The 17,807-nt window shown below is 37.8% G+C and overlaps 1 protein-coding gene across 4 annotated transcripts in view; it reads right to left on the minus strand.

Moving 5' to 3' along the window:
* ADAMTSL1 (ADAMTS like 1) overlaps positions 1-17,807 on the minus strand; it is a 391,950-nt gene that overhangs the window by 76,159 nt on the left and 297,984 nt on the right. For 3 of the 4 annotated variants that reach the window (XM_071424948.1, XM_071424950.1, XM_071424949.1), the window contains 4 exons: positions 11,356-11,406; positions 8,388-8,592; positions 6,974-7,121; positions 4,062-4,146 (listed from right to left, as the gene is read on the minus strand). In XM_071424948.1, coding sequence (XP_071281049.1) covers positions 4,062-4,146; positions 6,974-7,121; positions 8,388-8,592; positions 11,356-11,406 — 489 coding nt within the window. The remainder of the gene's footprint in view (positions 1-4,061; positions 4,147-6,973; positions 7,122-8,387; positions 8,593-11,355; positions 11,407-17,807) is intronic. The other variant, XM_071424947.1, reaches the window with a different exon arrangement.

Below are 17,807 nucleotides of genomic sequence, written 5' to 3' on the forward strand. Positions count from 1 at the left end.
AGGACCAGGGTTGTTTATAGCAGTATGTTAAAATCTGGACATGGTGTTAACATACAAAAGCATTTTTCAAAAGTTAGAAATCTCATAAGAAACCCTCCACTACTCATAAACCTAATCTCATTATACATAGAAAACCCTATGCTTTTTAAATCACAGCTGTTGTTCTTTCTGGCTGTCACACTGTGCTGGTTTAATGAATTCTAGAGGAAGAGGTCAGACAGAAAGATACAGGGGCTCCTTCCTCAGATAACATTTCTAATGCCTGGTGAATGGTCATTTCAGGGATGGACAGCAATAGGAGAACAACATGCACCTCAACACAGGACAGCAAGGCCTTCTCACCTTAAACATTTGTGCTGACAAAGATTACAATACTTTGTTACCAACACGGAATGTTTCATAATAGTTCTGTCAGCAATTAATTTTTAATTGATCCCATTTAGGTGAGCAGTAGGTCAGACAACCCAAACATACCTATTCCCTCTAGACTTGAAGAGGCTGAATTGGTTGTGATTAATTCTTTGAGCAGCAGAACTAATAAAGAAATATTTAAGATGGATTTACATTTGAAGACTGAGTGCCCAAGTGGATACTTTGCTATCTTTTAAGGATTGAACTCCTTTAAAACCTTTCCTTCGACTGGGGAATTCTACTCAGTCTTTTATTTTAGTGACACATGTGGAAAACTTCTACTGAATTTCCTGAAGAATATCAACCAAGTTTGACAGAGGAGTAAAATTCTCTGTGATAATTTTATACTTCTGTCAGAATCAGTTAATAGCAATAAATTCAGACATTACGAAGAGGAGAGGAAGGCAACTGACAGATAGACATATACAGACAAAATTAAACTGCAGGACTTGTTTGCATTAGAAATTCCTGAAGATATAAATTATGGAAGGCATTATATACAGATGGAATAGAATTGCAGCATCTGGTGCTCTGGCAGCACATGTCAGAGAATGATCACAAATTACAGGTGGAAGGACAGTATGTGAGAAATATTGTAGCTTTATAAATCATAGCATGCAATTTCATAACAAAAAAAATATTCAGTAGAAAGTTACAAAAATCAGAAGACAGCAATGCAGAGATTCACAAATGTAAGAACTCAATTCATAGAAGAAATACGCTGATTCTCCATATAAACTTTGAGAAAGACAATAGAATTGCTTATAGCTGAGCTTTGTTTTCTTTGCCTGAAGAAGGATAAAGGGGAAAGGGTCACAGTGGTCAGGGAAGAGTGGTCTACTGGTTACAAAGAATGGCCCTGTCTGTAGAGGAGAATGGGGGCAGTCAGGGACTTGGTGGCATAAGAAAGCTTGGCAAGAGCCTCAGATGAAGTGAGGGAGAAGAATGAATCCTTGCTGATGTCTGCCCAAGTGCAGTAATGAAATTGGTAATTGCTGCTCCAACACAGAGTGAATAGGAAAGTAATTTAATCAGCCATAATATGATCATTCATCAGCCAAAATTTGTGGGTGGTAGCCTGACATCTGTAAGGCTGATGGGCCATGGAGTATTACATTGTGTCTCTGCCCAGCTGCAGAAGCACTAGCCAAAAGATGCATTATCAGGGAATACACCTCACACTTGGTGTGTTTGAAATCCCTACACAGCTGAATGAAAGCTGGCCCCAAAGTTGATTGTTCCTTGTATTTTGGTGTGTTATAAATGTTTTGTCTCCATTTTTATATTGTTGCACACAGTTTTTCAATCTAATAATGAGGACCCAAAATGAATAACTGTTTAAAGTCAGACATTAATGAAAAAAATGTTAATAGTGAGGCACCAAAGCCAAGTTTAGTTGGAAGTTCACTGCTCAAGATTACTGAAAGAGATTAGATATTTTAGAATATGCAGATGGATGTTACGGTTTACAAATGGGGATTGCATGGATGATTCTTCCAGCAATTTTCTATGTTTTTATTTGGTTTTCCTGTCTCATGTCTTATCACCAAAAATCATTCTAAAGGAAACTCAAGGCATCTCTGAGCTTTGGGAAAGTTTGTGTGAAGACCCTGACTTCGTGCCCTTTATTCTTCCTGTAAGTCAACAGATATAAAAATCTGTACTTGAACTTAAATTAACTGGGTTTCTCATCAGCCAAAAATAAAGATTAGAAATACTCCTAGAGGTCTGCCTTGCAGGGAGAAAACAAGTGTAGGAAATGTCACCTCATGGCAGACTGAACCTAGTCTAGACTGTGGCCCACTGTCCAGAATGGGAATAACAGTATCCTGATGGCACGACTGGAGCCTTGCAGTAAATGCAGCAGTCTTTGCACAAAATGGCCTCCAATGCAGCAGAGCAGTGACATGAAGTATGGAGGTGTCATAACTGCACTTGAAAACAATTTGAAATTCTTAAATCCTTTTCCTTTTAGATCTCTCAAGGACTGTTTTAGTACCACAGTAATATACCTGTAAAGTTTTCCACAATATTTTATTAAAACAAACATCATGGCAAACAACAGGTTATGCCTATTCTCTACAAATCCATTCTTGTTATTTCTTAAAGCTACATATATCCATATATGCATATACACATACACACACAAACCTATATATACCTATACTCCTTTTCCACAGTGTAATCAACCTTGTTCACAAAACTGATCTAAAAATTTTCTAGTGTAACAAATTACTCTGAATATGGCCAGAGTAATTTGATCGCAGCATATCAGTATTGTTCCTATTTTATGTATATTCCCAAGGTTTATTTACAGGTTGATAAATGCACATTTAACTAAGTAATTTAGTATAGCCATGAGAAAAATCACAAGAAAATGCACTTTACAAATGAAAAATTAGTATATCCACAAATATCAAATTTTATAGGCTTTGACTGAATTAATCAACCTATAAAGTCTATGGAACTCTGGAAGCAGTTAAAGATCTCATTATACTATATGTGATAGCTGCTACAAATATATATAAAGACATACAAATGTATTTGTCTGTGTAAAAAATATTTATCTGTGTATGTGTGTGTATAAATGCTTCTGTATACATATATTTGTCTATATGTATGTATATATAGATATGGTAGCTGTGTATTTTTTTTTATTTTGGAGGACTTATTACATATGTCTCCAGCTTGCTGGAAATGCCCCAGTTTCTAGTTACTTCAACTAAGATTAATTATGCCAAAACTGCATTTATATTGTATAAAAATGCTTTGCATTTTTACGTTTTATTAATCTAATACATAGTTGCAGTTGTAATAAAAAATGCCATGTGCTCAGACACAAGAAACTGGATATTGATGGACCCTGTGTATGGAAGTTGTAATTATAGCATGGATTTATCACAGTTTCAGACAAAAACATCTAAGTTTTTGTACTTATAATAAAACATAAGAATACTTATAATTACTCAATCTCATTGCTCTAGGGTTATGTGGTATGCATCACAGGATTCTAGTTTATTTTCTTGTAAAGTTTATACGTTTTTTTGCTGTTACTATGTTTTTCCTTGGGGAAAAAGGCAAGAGGGAATCATCACTGGTTGCTTTGTTTTGCTTCTTGCTTCACAGGGGTATTGATAAAATAAATAAAACTGCCAAGCTGTGAAGATATAGTGGTAATAGAGAGCACATAAATACATAGGTGGATGCACTTTTATTATAATACTCTTGTAATGATCTTACATAAAATGCATTTATTTGATTAAATTAAATCTGCATTTACCCTCTTGAAATCTGTCTCTTTGCAGCTAAGTATGATACAGCCTTAAGACCACGGATTTCCATGGGGCTGGCCTCATACTTACCTATCTAGCAGAAGTCAAATACATTCAGGAGATTGTGGTAGTTCTGTGCCAGTCCCAGGAAATGTTTCCCACGTGGAAACACAGAAACTACAGAGGACTTTGGATTGGAAAGGACCTTAGGGATTCTCTAGTTCCCACTCCCCATGCTTTGGGCAGGGACAACTTCCACCTAGACCAGATTGCTCAGAGCCCCATCCAACCTGATCTGTAACCTCCAGGGAGGGAGCAACCACAGCTTCTCAGGATCACATAACAAGAACTTGTTGTAAGCAAATTTTTGAGACTTACGAGGGTTCTTCAGATACGGCTGCTCCTTCCTCCAGCTCTTGAGCCTGCTTATACCATGGCAACTTTGCTTCCACAGGAAGTTTCTCTATGGAACAAACACAAGCATGTGAAAATAGGAAGCATGTGGTAACACTGCCATGTGTGCCACCCTCCCTTTGCTCACCAAGCATGAGTGTGATGTATGGGTGCCTTCACACACACGGGGGCCAACAGAAGGAGGAGAAAGAGAAATGAGAACACAGGGGAGAGAAACATACTCTTTCATCACCTGGACTATATTGTTTACAAGGTTGTATGGCCAGATATTTCACTGTTGCAGGTAGAAGGGACACTGCCCCAAAGCCAGACAGGCAAATTAAAACTGTCACCTTTCAGACTATACAACGGGACTTTAAAAGTAGGCACTTTGGAAAGTATTTTTTGGAGGGAAACTTGCAACTGTAACAGGCCTGCATCACACATGGCAAAATGTGTAACATACCTGTATCTCCATTTAAATTTCAGAATGTCAGAAGACACGCTGAGCTTGGTTTTGGGAGATTACAAAAATAAAGAAAATCCTGCTTTGATGAGTGATACAACAAACAGGAAAACTATAATTAAATGGCTGAGCTATGCTTTTCAATTCCATTTATCAGTTCATCAGCTATGTGGATTAAAAAAAATGAACTTGATACTTTTTCTGTCATTCCTGATGGAAAACAGTGGAGCTGCTTTTCTCCCTCTCCAGGATGTGTGCACAGGGTAATGAGCTGCTCTGCTCTGGGGAATGCAGGGCCATGCTGCTTTGCAAGCCAAACTCCACTTCAGTGCAGGGTCAGAGCGGAGTAGCTGAGCTGGAGGCAGCAGAGCTGTTTTAGCTCAACATGGGTATAAAGCAAAAGCAAATTTTGCACTAAAGGTTGAGAAGGTGCTCTGCACTTCAACAGAACATTCTGGGCTAGGATCAGGGGAAAACAATACAAAGTGCAGTGAGGCTCAGACTACTGAGGAGAACCAGAGCCAAACCTGCTACTCACAAATCACCTCAGCCTTTTGGGTTTGTGTAAGGATGGACTTGTACTCGCCAACAGGAGCAGGTTAATGCCATTCAGAATAGTCAGGAATTTTCTGTGGCTCTATTGTGCAGAACATTTCACACATGCAGATGAAATCTTCCATCTCTCAGTTGTATCACAAAGAAAAAATCACCTACAATTTGACTGAACAGCTACTGCAACTTTAGTCATGCAAATTTCCTTGGAGAAAGTTATTAACTGAGGAAAAGAGGGATAATAATAGAATTACTATCCCTCTATCTTAAAAACAGCTTTCCAAGCTCTTCATCTAACATATTAGTGCCATTTAAGGATGAATGCCATCACAGCTCTTAGGTTAATCTATATTTTAATAATCATCCAGAATATGTAGGAAATATTTCTATGTTCTACAATTTGTTTTATGGGTTTTGGAAAAATCACAAATTACTTATGTGATTTTTTTGCTTAGATGCAAGTGCTTATAAAAAGCAAAATTCTTGCCTAACACAGCCTGTTTTGTGACATTTTAAATAACCTTCCTTTTTTTACAGGTGTAATTAATTAGCATCTACACTGTAAAATTTGTTAGAGGATTATAAATGTTGATGTTGTACAGTATGCTTTGACAGAAAAATGAACAAAAAGCACTTCTAACATAAGTTAAGGAGAAAATTTTACCTTTGGAGATTAAAGTAAAATATTTTCTTTTAAAACACTTCCAGTAAAAACACTTATATTACACAGAAAGTTGTATTAGATTAATATACATTCTCTATAAAAACTGAAAATCACTACTCAATCTAGTGATATCCTATTTTTTCCCATTATTGGTGCAATATAATGTGCCTTAGGGCTTGAATAAACTAAAATGAAATAAAGTATATGAACGATTTTCCTTCTATTTCTTTTTTGCAATTTTGCCTTCTATTTCTTTTTTGCAGTGTGTTAAGAGAAGCAAGACTTTCACATTTTTTGCCTTGCTGCTTCTGTCAGCTAGGAAGACTGTTTTCTGCTTTGTGTTAATCTAGCTGTCAAAAAAACCAGTCTAGGACTAAAACATGCAATAGATGAGAGGTTCATTACCTCTTCTGCCCTGAATTTTTAACTCTAGTTGTGTGAAATAAAAAGGAAAAATTTCTAGCCTAAAAAAAGAGTAATTTGGGTTGGATGGCACCTTTGTACACCATCTAGTCCAACACTCTTCTGAAACCACTGCTCAGCCTTCAGATATACCGATATTCAAACACATCACCTTGCATTATGAAGGGAAAACTGTGAGAGTGTTGCAGAACAAAGATGAGGAGGAAAGCTAAACCAAATTACGCCAAGCTTTGCACAGGACTTTTCATTCCACGTAAAATAATGGAAGACGTAGGAAGTAACTCCCTACATTCAGAAATTACGCATGTATGTACCGCAAAGGGCAGCACAAGATCTTATGCAGGGTAAAGATGTCATGCTCTCACAAGGGTGGGCTTCCAGAAAGGAGTAATTTACTAAGTTCCCTGATGACTCCCATTTGAAGACATTTCATGACAGATAGATCCTAGCTGGCTGTGCATAATTCTAAGCAGAAGTCAGTTTTGGATGGTTTGCAGCACAAAATCTCTTTTGTGTCTTGCTGCATTTAGCTCGGATGTAAACAGTGAAAATACAGCTAAATTTACATTTCTATTGCTTAGTCTGCTGGACCACAAATTAACTATGAAAACCCCAAAGCCTGTAAGATGAAAGAGTCAGCACTCACTCCAAGCTGCTGGCAGGCAGACAGGAACAGACAGGTGCAAAATCATAACTCAGGTGCAAGTGGAAACAGTGATGCCAGCAGCGAAACACAACGGCTGAACATGAAAGAGCTCTGAAAAATTTATGAGAAACATTCTGCCTCATTACCTTTGGGCTTGTAGCAAGGAGTGGGTACAACACATTCTTCTTTTATGTGTGGCTTTGTTTTAGTACTACAGCCTCCTGTATGCATCCCCCTGTGGTCAATGCAGAGGACCACACGGTATCTGAGTCCTTGTCCACAGGTCACAGTGCACTAGATTGAAAAAAACATAAAGGGAGAAAATGAAAAGGAGAAAAAAAAAGTCACACAAAGCAATGATAAATATAAGGGGAATATGCAACATAAGAGAGCCAAACACAATGCAGAAACACCCAAACTTGAAAATAAAATATTCATAATATGTGGTAAATATGGATAAGGTATAAAATTGACAGAAACTTTTGCCTTTTTGCTCAGAATATTTACTGGATTTGGACATTTTGCCACTGGACTTCTCTTGCAGTGCTACTTTTGCAATGTTGCCTACTTGGCTTGTAGCCATCTGTCCCATATTGGATATGCTCAGTAACACCCTGTCAGTTTAATTTGGAGCCACTCTGTTTTGCTTGGACAAAGTACTGGGGCTTATGCATCAACAGGGACGACATTCAGCTATTCTGGAAAAAAGCACCAAACAGAATGGGAAACTATCAGGCTTTCTTCTCTCAGACACTTTCTTAAGTTGTTTTTTTTTTTTTTTCTTAATTTATCTTTGCTCTGGTTCATCAACTTTTACCCCCTGCACAGACTGTTTCATAATTGGTTCCACAGGAGACAATTAAGAGTACCAATCAGTTGGAAGCGCTATGGATGTTACCAATGTTGTTTTGCTCTTGGACAGCAGCTTTCATCTGAAAATCAACAAACACTTTGCAATCACCTCATCTGTAGGTAAGCTAGCCTAGCTTCTAAAGCACAATTTACTTGTTGAGAAACTGGAGGGGGTGAGAAAATATATTCAAGCCAAGTCCTTATATACGAAGTTAAAATATTTCACTACTTTTGTGGAAGGACATTTCCAAGACATTTACTTTCATAGAGAGGGAAAGGGAAGTCAGGAACAGACAAATACAGATACCAAAGAGCAGAGTCATATACAGATTTATGTGCTTCTTGAAATTTCTCAGCGAGTTAGAATTTCAATTTATGACTGAAATACTGTAATACAGAAATACCATTACATGCTTATCGGGGTTGGGGTTTTTTTTGTGCATTTCACTTATATTCCCAGTCTATTATTAGTAGAAGGTCACAAAATAATGTTATAGAGCTGATTTATTTTTTTTTTCATGTTCATCTTATTAATATATTTTTCCTGACTGGTTACTTTGCAGTTAGCAAACAGCATAATTTAAAATACAGGTGTTGGTAATGAGAGAAAACAGTAAATGTTCTAACTTCCAAAAACTCACTGAAGCATAATTTAAGATATTTTCCCTAGTGTGTTAAACACAAAACCAACAAAACCAAATTGGTTACCGGAGACCATTCTTGAGCAAGCCACTTTGGACAGTCAAATATATTGCAAGGCTGGACAACAGGCATCTTTGGAGTATACATGCATTTCCATTCTTCCACGGGGCTGATGTGCCCCTGAATGTCTTCTTCCACACAGGAGACACTGCGGCTTTGAATGCCCCCTCCACAGGATGAGGAACAGGCAGTCCAGGGTGTACTTTCCCATCTGGGAAAACAAAGAAGCATCAGGAAACATTACCCTTCTTGTTCCCACCCCCACTTGTACCCCCAAAATGCATAAACTGCTGTCTGAAAGGCTGCTTGTTTGTATGGGGATTTTTGTTTGGTTGTGGTTTTATTTTTTGTTGTTGTTGTTTTTGTTTTTGTTTGGTTCAGCTTGGCTCGGCTTGGTTTTTTTACTGGGGTAAGATCAGTAAAAATTAATCATGCATCTGTTTTCACAGGTGTCCACAGCAGCAAAGCATGCTCATCGCTGGTGTCTTTTACACCACAGCTGAAATCTCCTCTCTCCCACTAATCCAATTACTACTGCCACAGAAAATCTAAATACTTTTTACTTAGTTGTTTGTTTTTCCTTTTTTTAATTTATGGGATTATCATATTTTCATAATTTCTCATATTCTGAGGAATCTTTGTCACAAATCACAGGAAACAGTGTGCTTGAGGCTGGCGTCCCTTTTGCAGAACATAAAGGGAAAGAGCAGTGTTTTTTCCAAGGAAGCAACTCAGTAGAGAAAAAAGAAAGAAAGACGAGAGGAAATTACCAAAAAGAAAAATGTGACTATACTTCTAAGATACATGTCCTCTGATGGATAAACCAGGTGGACCTTGTTCCCTTACAGTTAAGGCAGTGAGAGGAGCTGAGAACCCATCTTTTCTCTACAAGTGCCATTGAGAATGTAATGAAAAATCCTAACAACATATGCATGCTCTGAAAAGCTATGTACACTTACGAGAATAATCCTTTTTTAGTGATGCATATGCCATAAGCTATGTATTACTTTATATATATATACATGCCTGTCCACAAAAAATAGTCTGGTATTGCCTCTCTTATATTCAAGCCTTTGTCACAGATTGGATGTGGGACCATTCCCATGATCCAGTGGGCTATTTCTGTATATTACTGTGTATGACTGAAGTACAGAAGTATGTGTGTCCTGCCCAACTGGAAACATTTAATGAAATAATTTAATAGCCCACAAGGCAAATGTCTTTTTCATAATGACATTACAAATACCGTTTGAAACAACAATTTTGGTCAAAAGATTTCAGTTTTTGACCTCAAAGAACAGTTTTTGTGAAAAACACTCCACCAGTTTCCTCCTTCAGACAAGAAGTAAAAAACTGAAAGGTGAGGACTTTTATTGTCTCACTTAAAACAAAGGAAATATTTTTGTTAAGTAACAAATACAGGATCCCCAAGATTGTTGAGCAATATGAAAAATGCTTATCTTTCTCCCTAATTTTCCATCATGTCAGCCCACAATCTACTTATCCGCACCTAGCAATACCCTGACTGAAATTGCTAAGATTGCCTACAGGCTACTGTCCAGTAGCACCATAAAACTCAATGTGAAATGGCTTAAATTAAAAGTTGTTTATGAGTAGTAAAGCCACTGATTAATTCTGTGACTTACCACTAGGAGTGGTGGAACAATTTTTACACCATGCACAGCCATCATCATGTGCTGATCATAAGCCACGTATTTTACACGTATTTTAGAAGTACAAGGGGTACTTCTACTTAAATGTGTTTCCTGTGGTTCTTCTGAACAAGTTTCCCAACATACAGCTAATGTTTCTTACTACTACAAACAAGAGATTGAAATTCACAAACTGAAATTCGTGAAATGCAAAATTTGCTTGGCTCAAAATTTGATGGCTCAACCCACCTGAGCCACCTTTTACTAGCCTTAAAAATGGATTACACCAGGAAGTTTCCTGAAGTCTTTGGGACAAGTTTCCAGGTGTTTTAAGCAACCTTAGCAATTTCAAGTAGCTTAAATATAGCAAGAGAGTTTCGTTCTCAGTTGGAAGTTGGTCCATGTTTTGGCTGGAGACTGTGGAGTATGAACACACTGCATTTGTACACTCATGCTGAAACCTCTGTGCATCAGGCCTCAATATAATTGGATGGAGGTTGTTTCCTCACCTGGATAAGACTATCAAGTTGTCTAGAGGGTTCTTTCTGTGATTGCATAACACATGACACAATAAATTAATGAAGAAGAAAACACGGCACAATACTTTTGCATGTCCAGGCAGTATTTCAAAACCTAGAGGTTATTATCCTTCAGCTATCAAAATTTTTTATAATCAACAGTCTTATTCACTACTTTAAAAATAATTATTCATGTGATTATTTCCATGAGAATCTTGAGTCTTGCATTAAAGGCATTTTAATTGTGAGATAAATAAAGATAAAAATCAGGTCTTGATCCTATTCCTGCCCTGATCACCTACTTCTTAGAAAAGCAGATGAACTAATGTCCCTGGGAAAGGCATTAGCATGGGTTTGTAGGATCAGAAAATACTAATGTTGTCAAAACCCAAAATCTCACAAATTATAGGCATGCAAGAAACAGCCAAAGGGGGGTGAGGGAGAGAAAATCTTGTGGTTCACAATAAAGCCATAGATTACAGTTCTGCTCAGAGAGGAGTAAAGGGCAAGAATAGGAAACTTGTGAGAGAAAAGGGGAAGTGAGGTTGAGGAATGAGAGAAAGAAAGGGATCACACACTTAATAAATCTGGACTTCTCCTTGAGATAGGCTTTAATTTTGGTTCTGCATTGACAGAATTTATTACAACAGGTTAGCACTTGAACATCTCTATATTAATCTGTAAGAGTCCCGAGAAGCAGGATCTGTTAATTTAGCCTGAGTGTAAAGCAGGAGTACAGAGAAGAACAAAAGAAAAGGAAAACAGATTTCTTAAGCCTAGCAGCTGGTTGACTTTTTTACATACCGAGGAAGGGGATGGTAGAGGTCATAGGGCATGATCTGCTTGTATCCATCACTGTTAGGAACAATAATGCCAACCCTCTGAGTAGAAGGTACACATAATAAAATAAACACTAGATGATTACATTATACGACTTTTGTATTACATTACACAGCTTTTTATATTACAGTATGATAAATCAACAAAACAAGGTATTTTACCTAAGATGTTATCCCATTAAAAAAAATATACTCCCATCCTACTTTTTCTGAGTAATTCAAAGAATAAATCAGTGGTTACTACTTTTTTCTTATAAATAGATTATTGTTTGACAAATAAGCAATCTATTGCTAAAAGTGACCCAGATATTATTTTAACTTACATTTTTATTATCTAGCATCAAAAAGAATGTTTCTATACTTGATATGTTCTTGGAGCTTGGATCCAAAGTCACTGATGACAATAGGGGAACTTTATCTGCTGCAGACCTCTAAATAAAATCCTTTTTATAACTATTTTATGGTTGTTTCTGCCCATCAAATAAAACCTCTGCTTATACAGGGTACAGGATTAGAAATCTGGGTAATCACAGTGCAAGAATTTGTATCTGCAATGCTTGTCTCTTCACCTTAAACTAGTTGAGACCTGTATTTTTTTTCCCTGAAAGAAGAGAAGGAGCCTGAGAAAAGATTAATATGTCAGGTAGAATTTTTTAGTTTGTCAAAACTGGTTGGATTGCTTTGCTGAACTGTTATTGGTGTGGTGTCACAATGTAAAATCTAAAAGTTATAGAAGGCAATAGCATACATCAAAATTAGGAGTTTTCTGAAATATTATCTTGCCAGTTATGTGTGAGATGAATGCCACTTTTCTCATTGTCAACTACAGGGTCTCAATGAATATCTGGTCTGAAATATTGTATTTTGTCTGCACTGTTTATAATTTTGGCTCAGAGTAACTTTAACCATGTTGTTTCCTAGTTATCAGACATACCTATTAAAATAAAGCAGATGATCTTGGAGGACCTAATTTATTACCTTCATCAAAGCCACTTGGGTATTTGGATGGGGCAAGTGGACAGAAGAATCAAGAAGTGAATACTAATTGCAATAAAATAAAAAGTGTATCTCCATCCAAGTTACAGAGAGATGAAAATGAATGTCAAGAACAGAGGTGGTTTTGGGAGCCTTTTACAGATGAGAGGTGGTAGGTATGCTGCTGTGGATTTCTGCAAGGGGGAAGGAGTGAAGGAGGGGGAAGGGAGAAAGTATTCTCCATCCTCCATGGTCACTGAAAAATGCTGTGAGCATTCAAAGGAGTCTTGTCAGGCCAGGCCTAAAGGGGTCTATTCTCCTTTGAGTCAACAGGGGTTTTGTATGCATAACTTGTCCAAGATAGAAGAATGGATCCCATTGTATTTCCACAGCAAGGAGTCAGTGCCAGGTCAGTGTGCTGGAATTTTCCGGCTAAAGCGCGGGAAACAGCTGGAGCCTTGGAAGTGTGTGACACTTCCCTCTAAGATTAGCAGTCACTGCAGTCACAGGAACTCTCTGCATGAGTGCGCATATTTGCATTTTCAAGAGCTGTCTGTCCTCACAAAAATCTAAAAATCTAGGAGAGGTTGTTCTGGCACTGGGAAAAGACAAATGGGTCATTTAGAGTCTTAGCCTGATGGGTAGACACCTGTAGAATATGGAGGAATTGTGTACTAGTATTTTAAGAAGATGGAAGGGAACTTCTTGTGAGGGTTTTTTTGCCCCTTCTGTGGGAATTTGCTGTTTTCCTGACTCTTCAACTGCTGCTGTTGAAGTTCCCCTCTGAAGCTCTCTGTCTGCACTTTCCAGCTCATCAGCTTGCTGAGAAGTGGTTGGGAAAAAAAATTAACATAGCGAGTTAAAAAATAAAATAATTACACTATAAAAGCATCTACTGCCTAAGAAAGAAGCAGATTTCAATAAATTTCTTACTCATTGCAGTGAAAAATATTTTATTTCTAATAAACATGATTGTCTATGGGTAATCCAAGTCTACATGCTTTAGAATGCATTACTTCCAAGACTGTTCAGAAAGAAATAACTGTAACATATTCAAAAACTGTTATGAATATTAAGTAACATTTACAAAGCACTAGGTTAATATTGTAATTGGAAAGGTTTGACCCTCAAAAATTTTGCATGCAAAAATTACATTTCTGTAAACAGTATTGAGCTCCACAGATTTACTGATTCTGTCTTTGTCCATATGTGAAGGGCTGCCAAAGGCTCTCATTCTGCAACTACAAGAAAATGAATCACAGCCATAAAGTCTTAGCAAGGAAAAAGACCCCCACAATAATACACAATGGTTTAATTTATGACTTTAAAAAAGAATTGTCTTAAAAGTTAAAACAGAAGAGCAGATGGTCATCGTATCATTAATGCCATCTGCACTTTTCTAGCTAGTCTTGTGTGAGGTTTTTTTATGTGCTCCATAAAAAAACCCCTAAGACTAAGTTAACACTTAAAAAAAAACAAACCTAAGAGTTTGGTGTATTCTTACTTTTTGATGGGACAAAGTGGTTTAAATTCCATGACTCTATCAGTCCATCGTACTCCTATAAACAACATGGAAGAGATCTACTTTATGGGGTTTATTTACTGCACATTACCCAGACAATGCAAAAGGGATGGTGTGCTAAACGAGCAGAGGAAACAATAATTCCTTCACTGAAATATGTGCGAGTAGCTAACAGGACTCATTCACAAAACGTCAAGAGATTTGGCAGGAGCAGGAGCAGAAAGCAAATTACTTTGCAGAGTTGTTCTGTCTCATATGTCTGCAATCTACCATGCCTTTCAGACCAACAAGTCCTATCATATATTCTGCACATTGTTTTTTTTTTTCCTCCTGAGGGCTGGCCGTCTCAACACAATTGCTCTTCCAAGGCATGGTTGGAATAGGAGCTGCACATGCCAGAGGTGAGAGTGCTGCAATCAGATTTGCCATCTCTGCAAACATTCAGCCTTCCCCTGGGATGAGTTTCCACAGCTGCATGCCTTGGAAGACAAGTTTGGTCAACTCCTCCCCAGTTGCTCCTTTTCCTGCTTAACCGGATTTAGCACAGATGACAAGCTTTAAACTCAAGTGCCTTTCTCCTCTACCTCCCTGATTACTCCATCTTTCTGACAAGGCCAGCCTTTCCCAGCTCTCTCTCCTGCATGCTGATGAGTCTCAGGTTAGAAACTGTTGAGCCAAGCAGGGGCATGGGTGCTAAAACTGAGAGAGGAGCCAGCAGAGAGAAAGGACATCTGCTCCCAAGGTGCCTCAGGGTGGTGTGACTCACATGGGGACAACTTGCCACTCCTGTGCTGATGTCCTGCACCTTGCTGTGCTGCTGCCTAGCCTTTGCAGGATGCTCACGTGCTTCTAGCTCATAGCCTCCACTTCTGCTGAGGGCTCTGTTTTGCTGGGGGTGTCCTACTGACAGCTGCAGGGCTGCCCATGCAATAACCTGGGTGGCTGCACCCATTACACCTCTTTCCTGATCAAACTTGCATGTGAAGATTTAAGCCTTCACTGACATCTGTCAGACCTGAGAGTTCATTATCTGCATGGCAAGGACTGTGCCATCCAAGCAATGGAATATGTTTAAGACATTATTAGCAGTGAACAAATAATAATGAAATGTTTAAGTAGCTTGGGTTGGCTGTGCTGGAAGATATGAAAGTGCTCACCACCAGAGACAACAGTTTAGCATCTAAGCCAGCATCTCTGTGAAAGCCATGATTATCACTGGACAGACAACAATCTTGTGCAAAAGACTGCATTTTAACACTTCAAATCCTGACACTAAGGTGGTGTGTGGTACTGCATTTCAGTGATCTCTGAAGATGTCACACTGTGACATTATCTCCTTGTGCTACAAGAACAATTTCTATGTTGAGAAACAGTTAATGAGACCCTCTAACAGACGGTATCTGTTAATGCCTCCCATGTATTATTCTGGGGATCTACTACCTTTTTCCTTCCGAGCGGGGGCAGATGACAGTAACACTATGGGTACAGGCAACATTGGTTTCAGTGCCTACTTCTGCAAGCAGTGAAACAGTACTTCTCAGTTATGGTACCTGTATGAGTCACCTTTCTGGTTTCTGGATGCTATCAATGTGAAACTGAACTACTATGTACATTGTATATATTGGTCCTTTTAGATGCTCTTAGTACTTTACAGATTGGCAAAAGCCAATGTCCGCTGCTTAAACATTTAAAAGTGGTATGTCAGTGGATACTTTAAAAACCTACTTACGAACGAAAAACTATTGAGAAAGCCATTCTTTTGTGTCAGCATCCAAAACACCTCCTGCTTTAAACAGAATGTCTGTTTGGCATGACAGTATCTTACCTTTATGAAAAATGTCTTGTTTATGGTGCAGGTTTTAAATTCTAAGCAACATATTGTTTGTCATTGCCATAGACTGCTAAACCCCAATCTCTTCACAGTGCTCTAAAGAGATGTTTCCAGTCAAAAGCAGAAAAAGAAATTCCTTTCAGTAGCACGACTGTAATACTTCTAAACATCTCCATTTTTTTTATTCAGTTCAATATTTTGTTGTGGTTTGGATGAGCAGTGTTTGATACAAAGAGGGAATGAGCTGATAAGTAGTTAACAGTACTAAATTTTAACAACTGAATGTCCAGTGAAAATCTCTGTAAATGACTTGCTGCAGTTTTGGCATCTTCTAGGACTTAAACTAGACTAATTTTCCTGTAACTTCATCTTAGGTAGACAGATACCTGTATTTGATGCTCGTAACAGTACATGATATGTTTTCCCACCTTACAGCTTGTTATTGGAAGCATATTGGAACTCCTTTAAGCCTTTCTTCCCATGTTTCATTAAGACGTATTGTCCCCTCAGAGCTGCATTTGCTCTGCTATTCACATCTTTTAAGTGCTTGACAAGTGCTTCCTGGCCCACCCCCCCTACCTAATCTAAATTTTCTAGATTAATTTAGATTACTTCTGCCTTGTCCAAAATTTCGAGGTTTCAACTACTTGTCTTGAGAAGAAATGTATCTCTTTAGGTATTAGAATTATCTGCTGCTCTTGAGCTTGGGTAACCCAAATTATTACTACCAGAACACTGCCATTGGTACCAGCTCCTTTTCCATCTACAACTCCACTTTCACATTGCCAAGCATATTATGAACTTCTCACTGCTTAGAATAATTCTGAATAGCCATAACATCCTGGTGTCTTTTGTATGCTTTTACTTGTACTTCAGTGTGCTTGTTAAGTTAGCTGAAATGAACAAATGAACAACTTAAAACTACAATTTTATTAAAATTTAGATTGAATTTTAATTTTTTTTTGTAATGCCTACCTCTGCCACCATGGTATCGATATTTAAATGAGAATGCTAAAAGAAAAACTTTGACAAGCAGGAAGAGGAGTTTGCAATTTCGCTGGAGGACTCCATAAATCAGGTATATCTAAGTGTTCTTCAGGTGTTATATATATATATATATATATATCTAAGTGTTCTTCTTCTAAGTGTTCTTCAGGACACTAAAAACCTTGCTGAAATGAGAGATTCTCCCCCGCCAAACTATTCCACAGGTATAAACAATATTTCTAGTGGCAGGCTTACAGATTAACTCTAGGCAAACTGCAGGAACTGAAGTGATAAAAAGAACACTTCATACCAGAGGCTTGCTAATACAAAATTTTTTAGACAGCTGCTTTATGAATTTATAATCTTTGCTGAAGTTGCCTTTAGAAATCTTTATATGACATTGAAATCTCCTGGTAAAAATACAAATAGACCTTTTGTGACTCAGAAACTCCCACATTAACATGTAGCAGGAATAGGCAAAAAATATGGGTGATTGGTAAAAATGCAGAATGGCATGGCTGGGAATGCTCCCTAAAAGCTGAAGATGAAATCTAGATACTATGAGTATCCTGGTGAGTGAATGAATGAAGAGTGGGGCAGCAGTCTTTTTCACATTTGTCAAAATTGCTTTTTGGGGGGAAGCCTGCCTTGGAATTATGAAACAAATTTATCTTCTGCTTATAGCATCTTAGAATTGTCCTAAGTGTTTAGCACACCCAGTTAAGCAAATCTGAAGAAACCTTTTCTCTAAGCAAGAAAAAAAAATCCATTCATTTTTTACTAAAATACACCAGAAAGGAGGATAAAGATGAAAGCCAAAAATACCTTCAAGTCTGTGAAGCTTTGGGTAGTTACAAGATTTTTACCTAATTAAATAGGCGAAACACTAATATTGGATTTTGCCCCATGGAAGGGGAGTGGACTAGATTGAATTGGCTGCTGTTTACATCAGTAGGTAATATGCATATAGACTTATTTTTGCCAGTCAAAGGCAGACTGCTGTAAAATCATAATGGACTGTAAACAAACAGATCTTTCCTTTTTACTTTGTTGGTTATTATGGATGCAAAACAGATTTGACAAGAGAGGCTGAATGGAGCAA

Source organism: Agelaius tricolor, unplaced genomic scaffold, assembly GCF_023055355.1.
Source record: "Agelaius tricolor isolate 1412-34295 unplaced genomic scaffold, bAgeTri1.0.p SCAF_4, whole genome shotgun sequence".
NCBI classification, from domain to species: Eukaryota; Metazoa; Chordata; class Aves; order Passeriformes; family Icteridae; genus Agelaius; species Agelaius tricolor.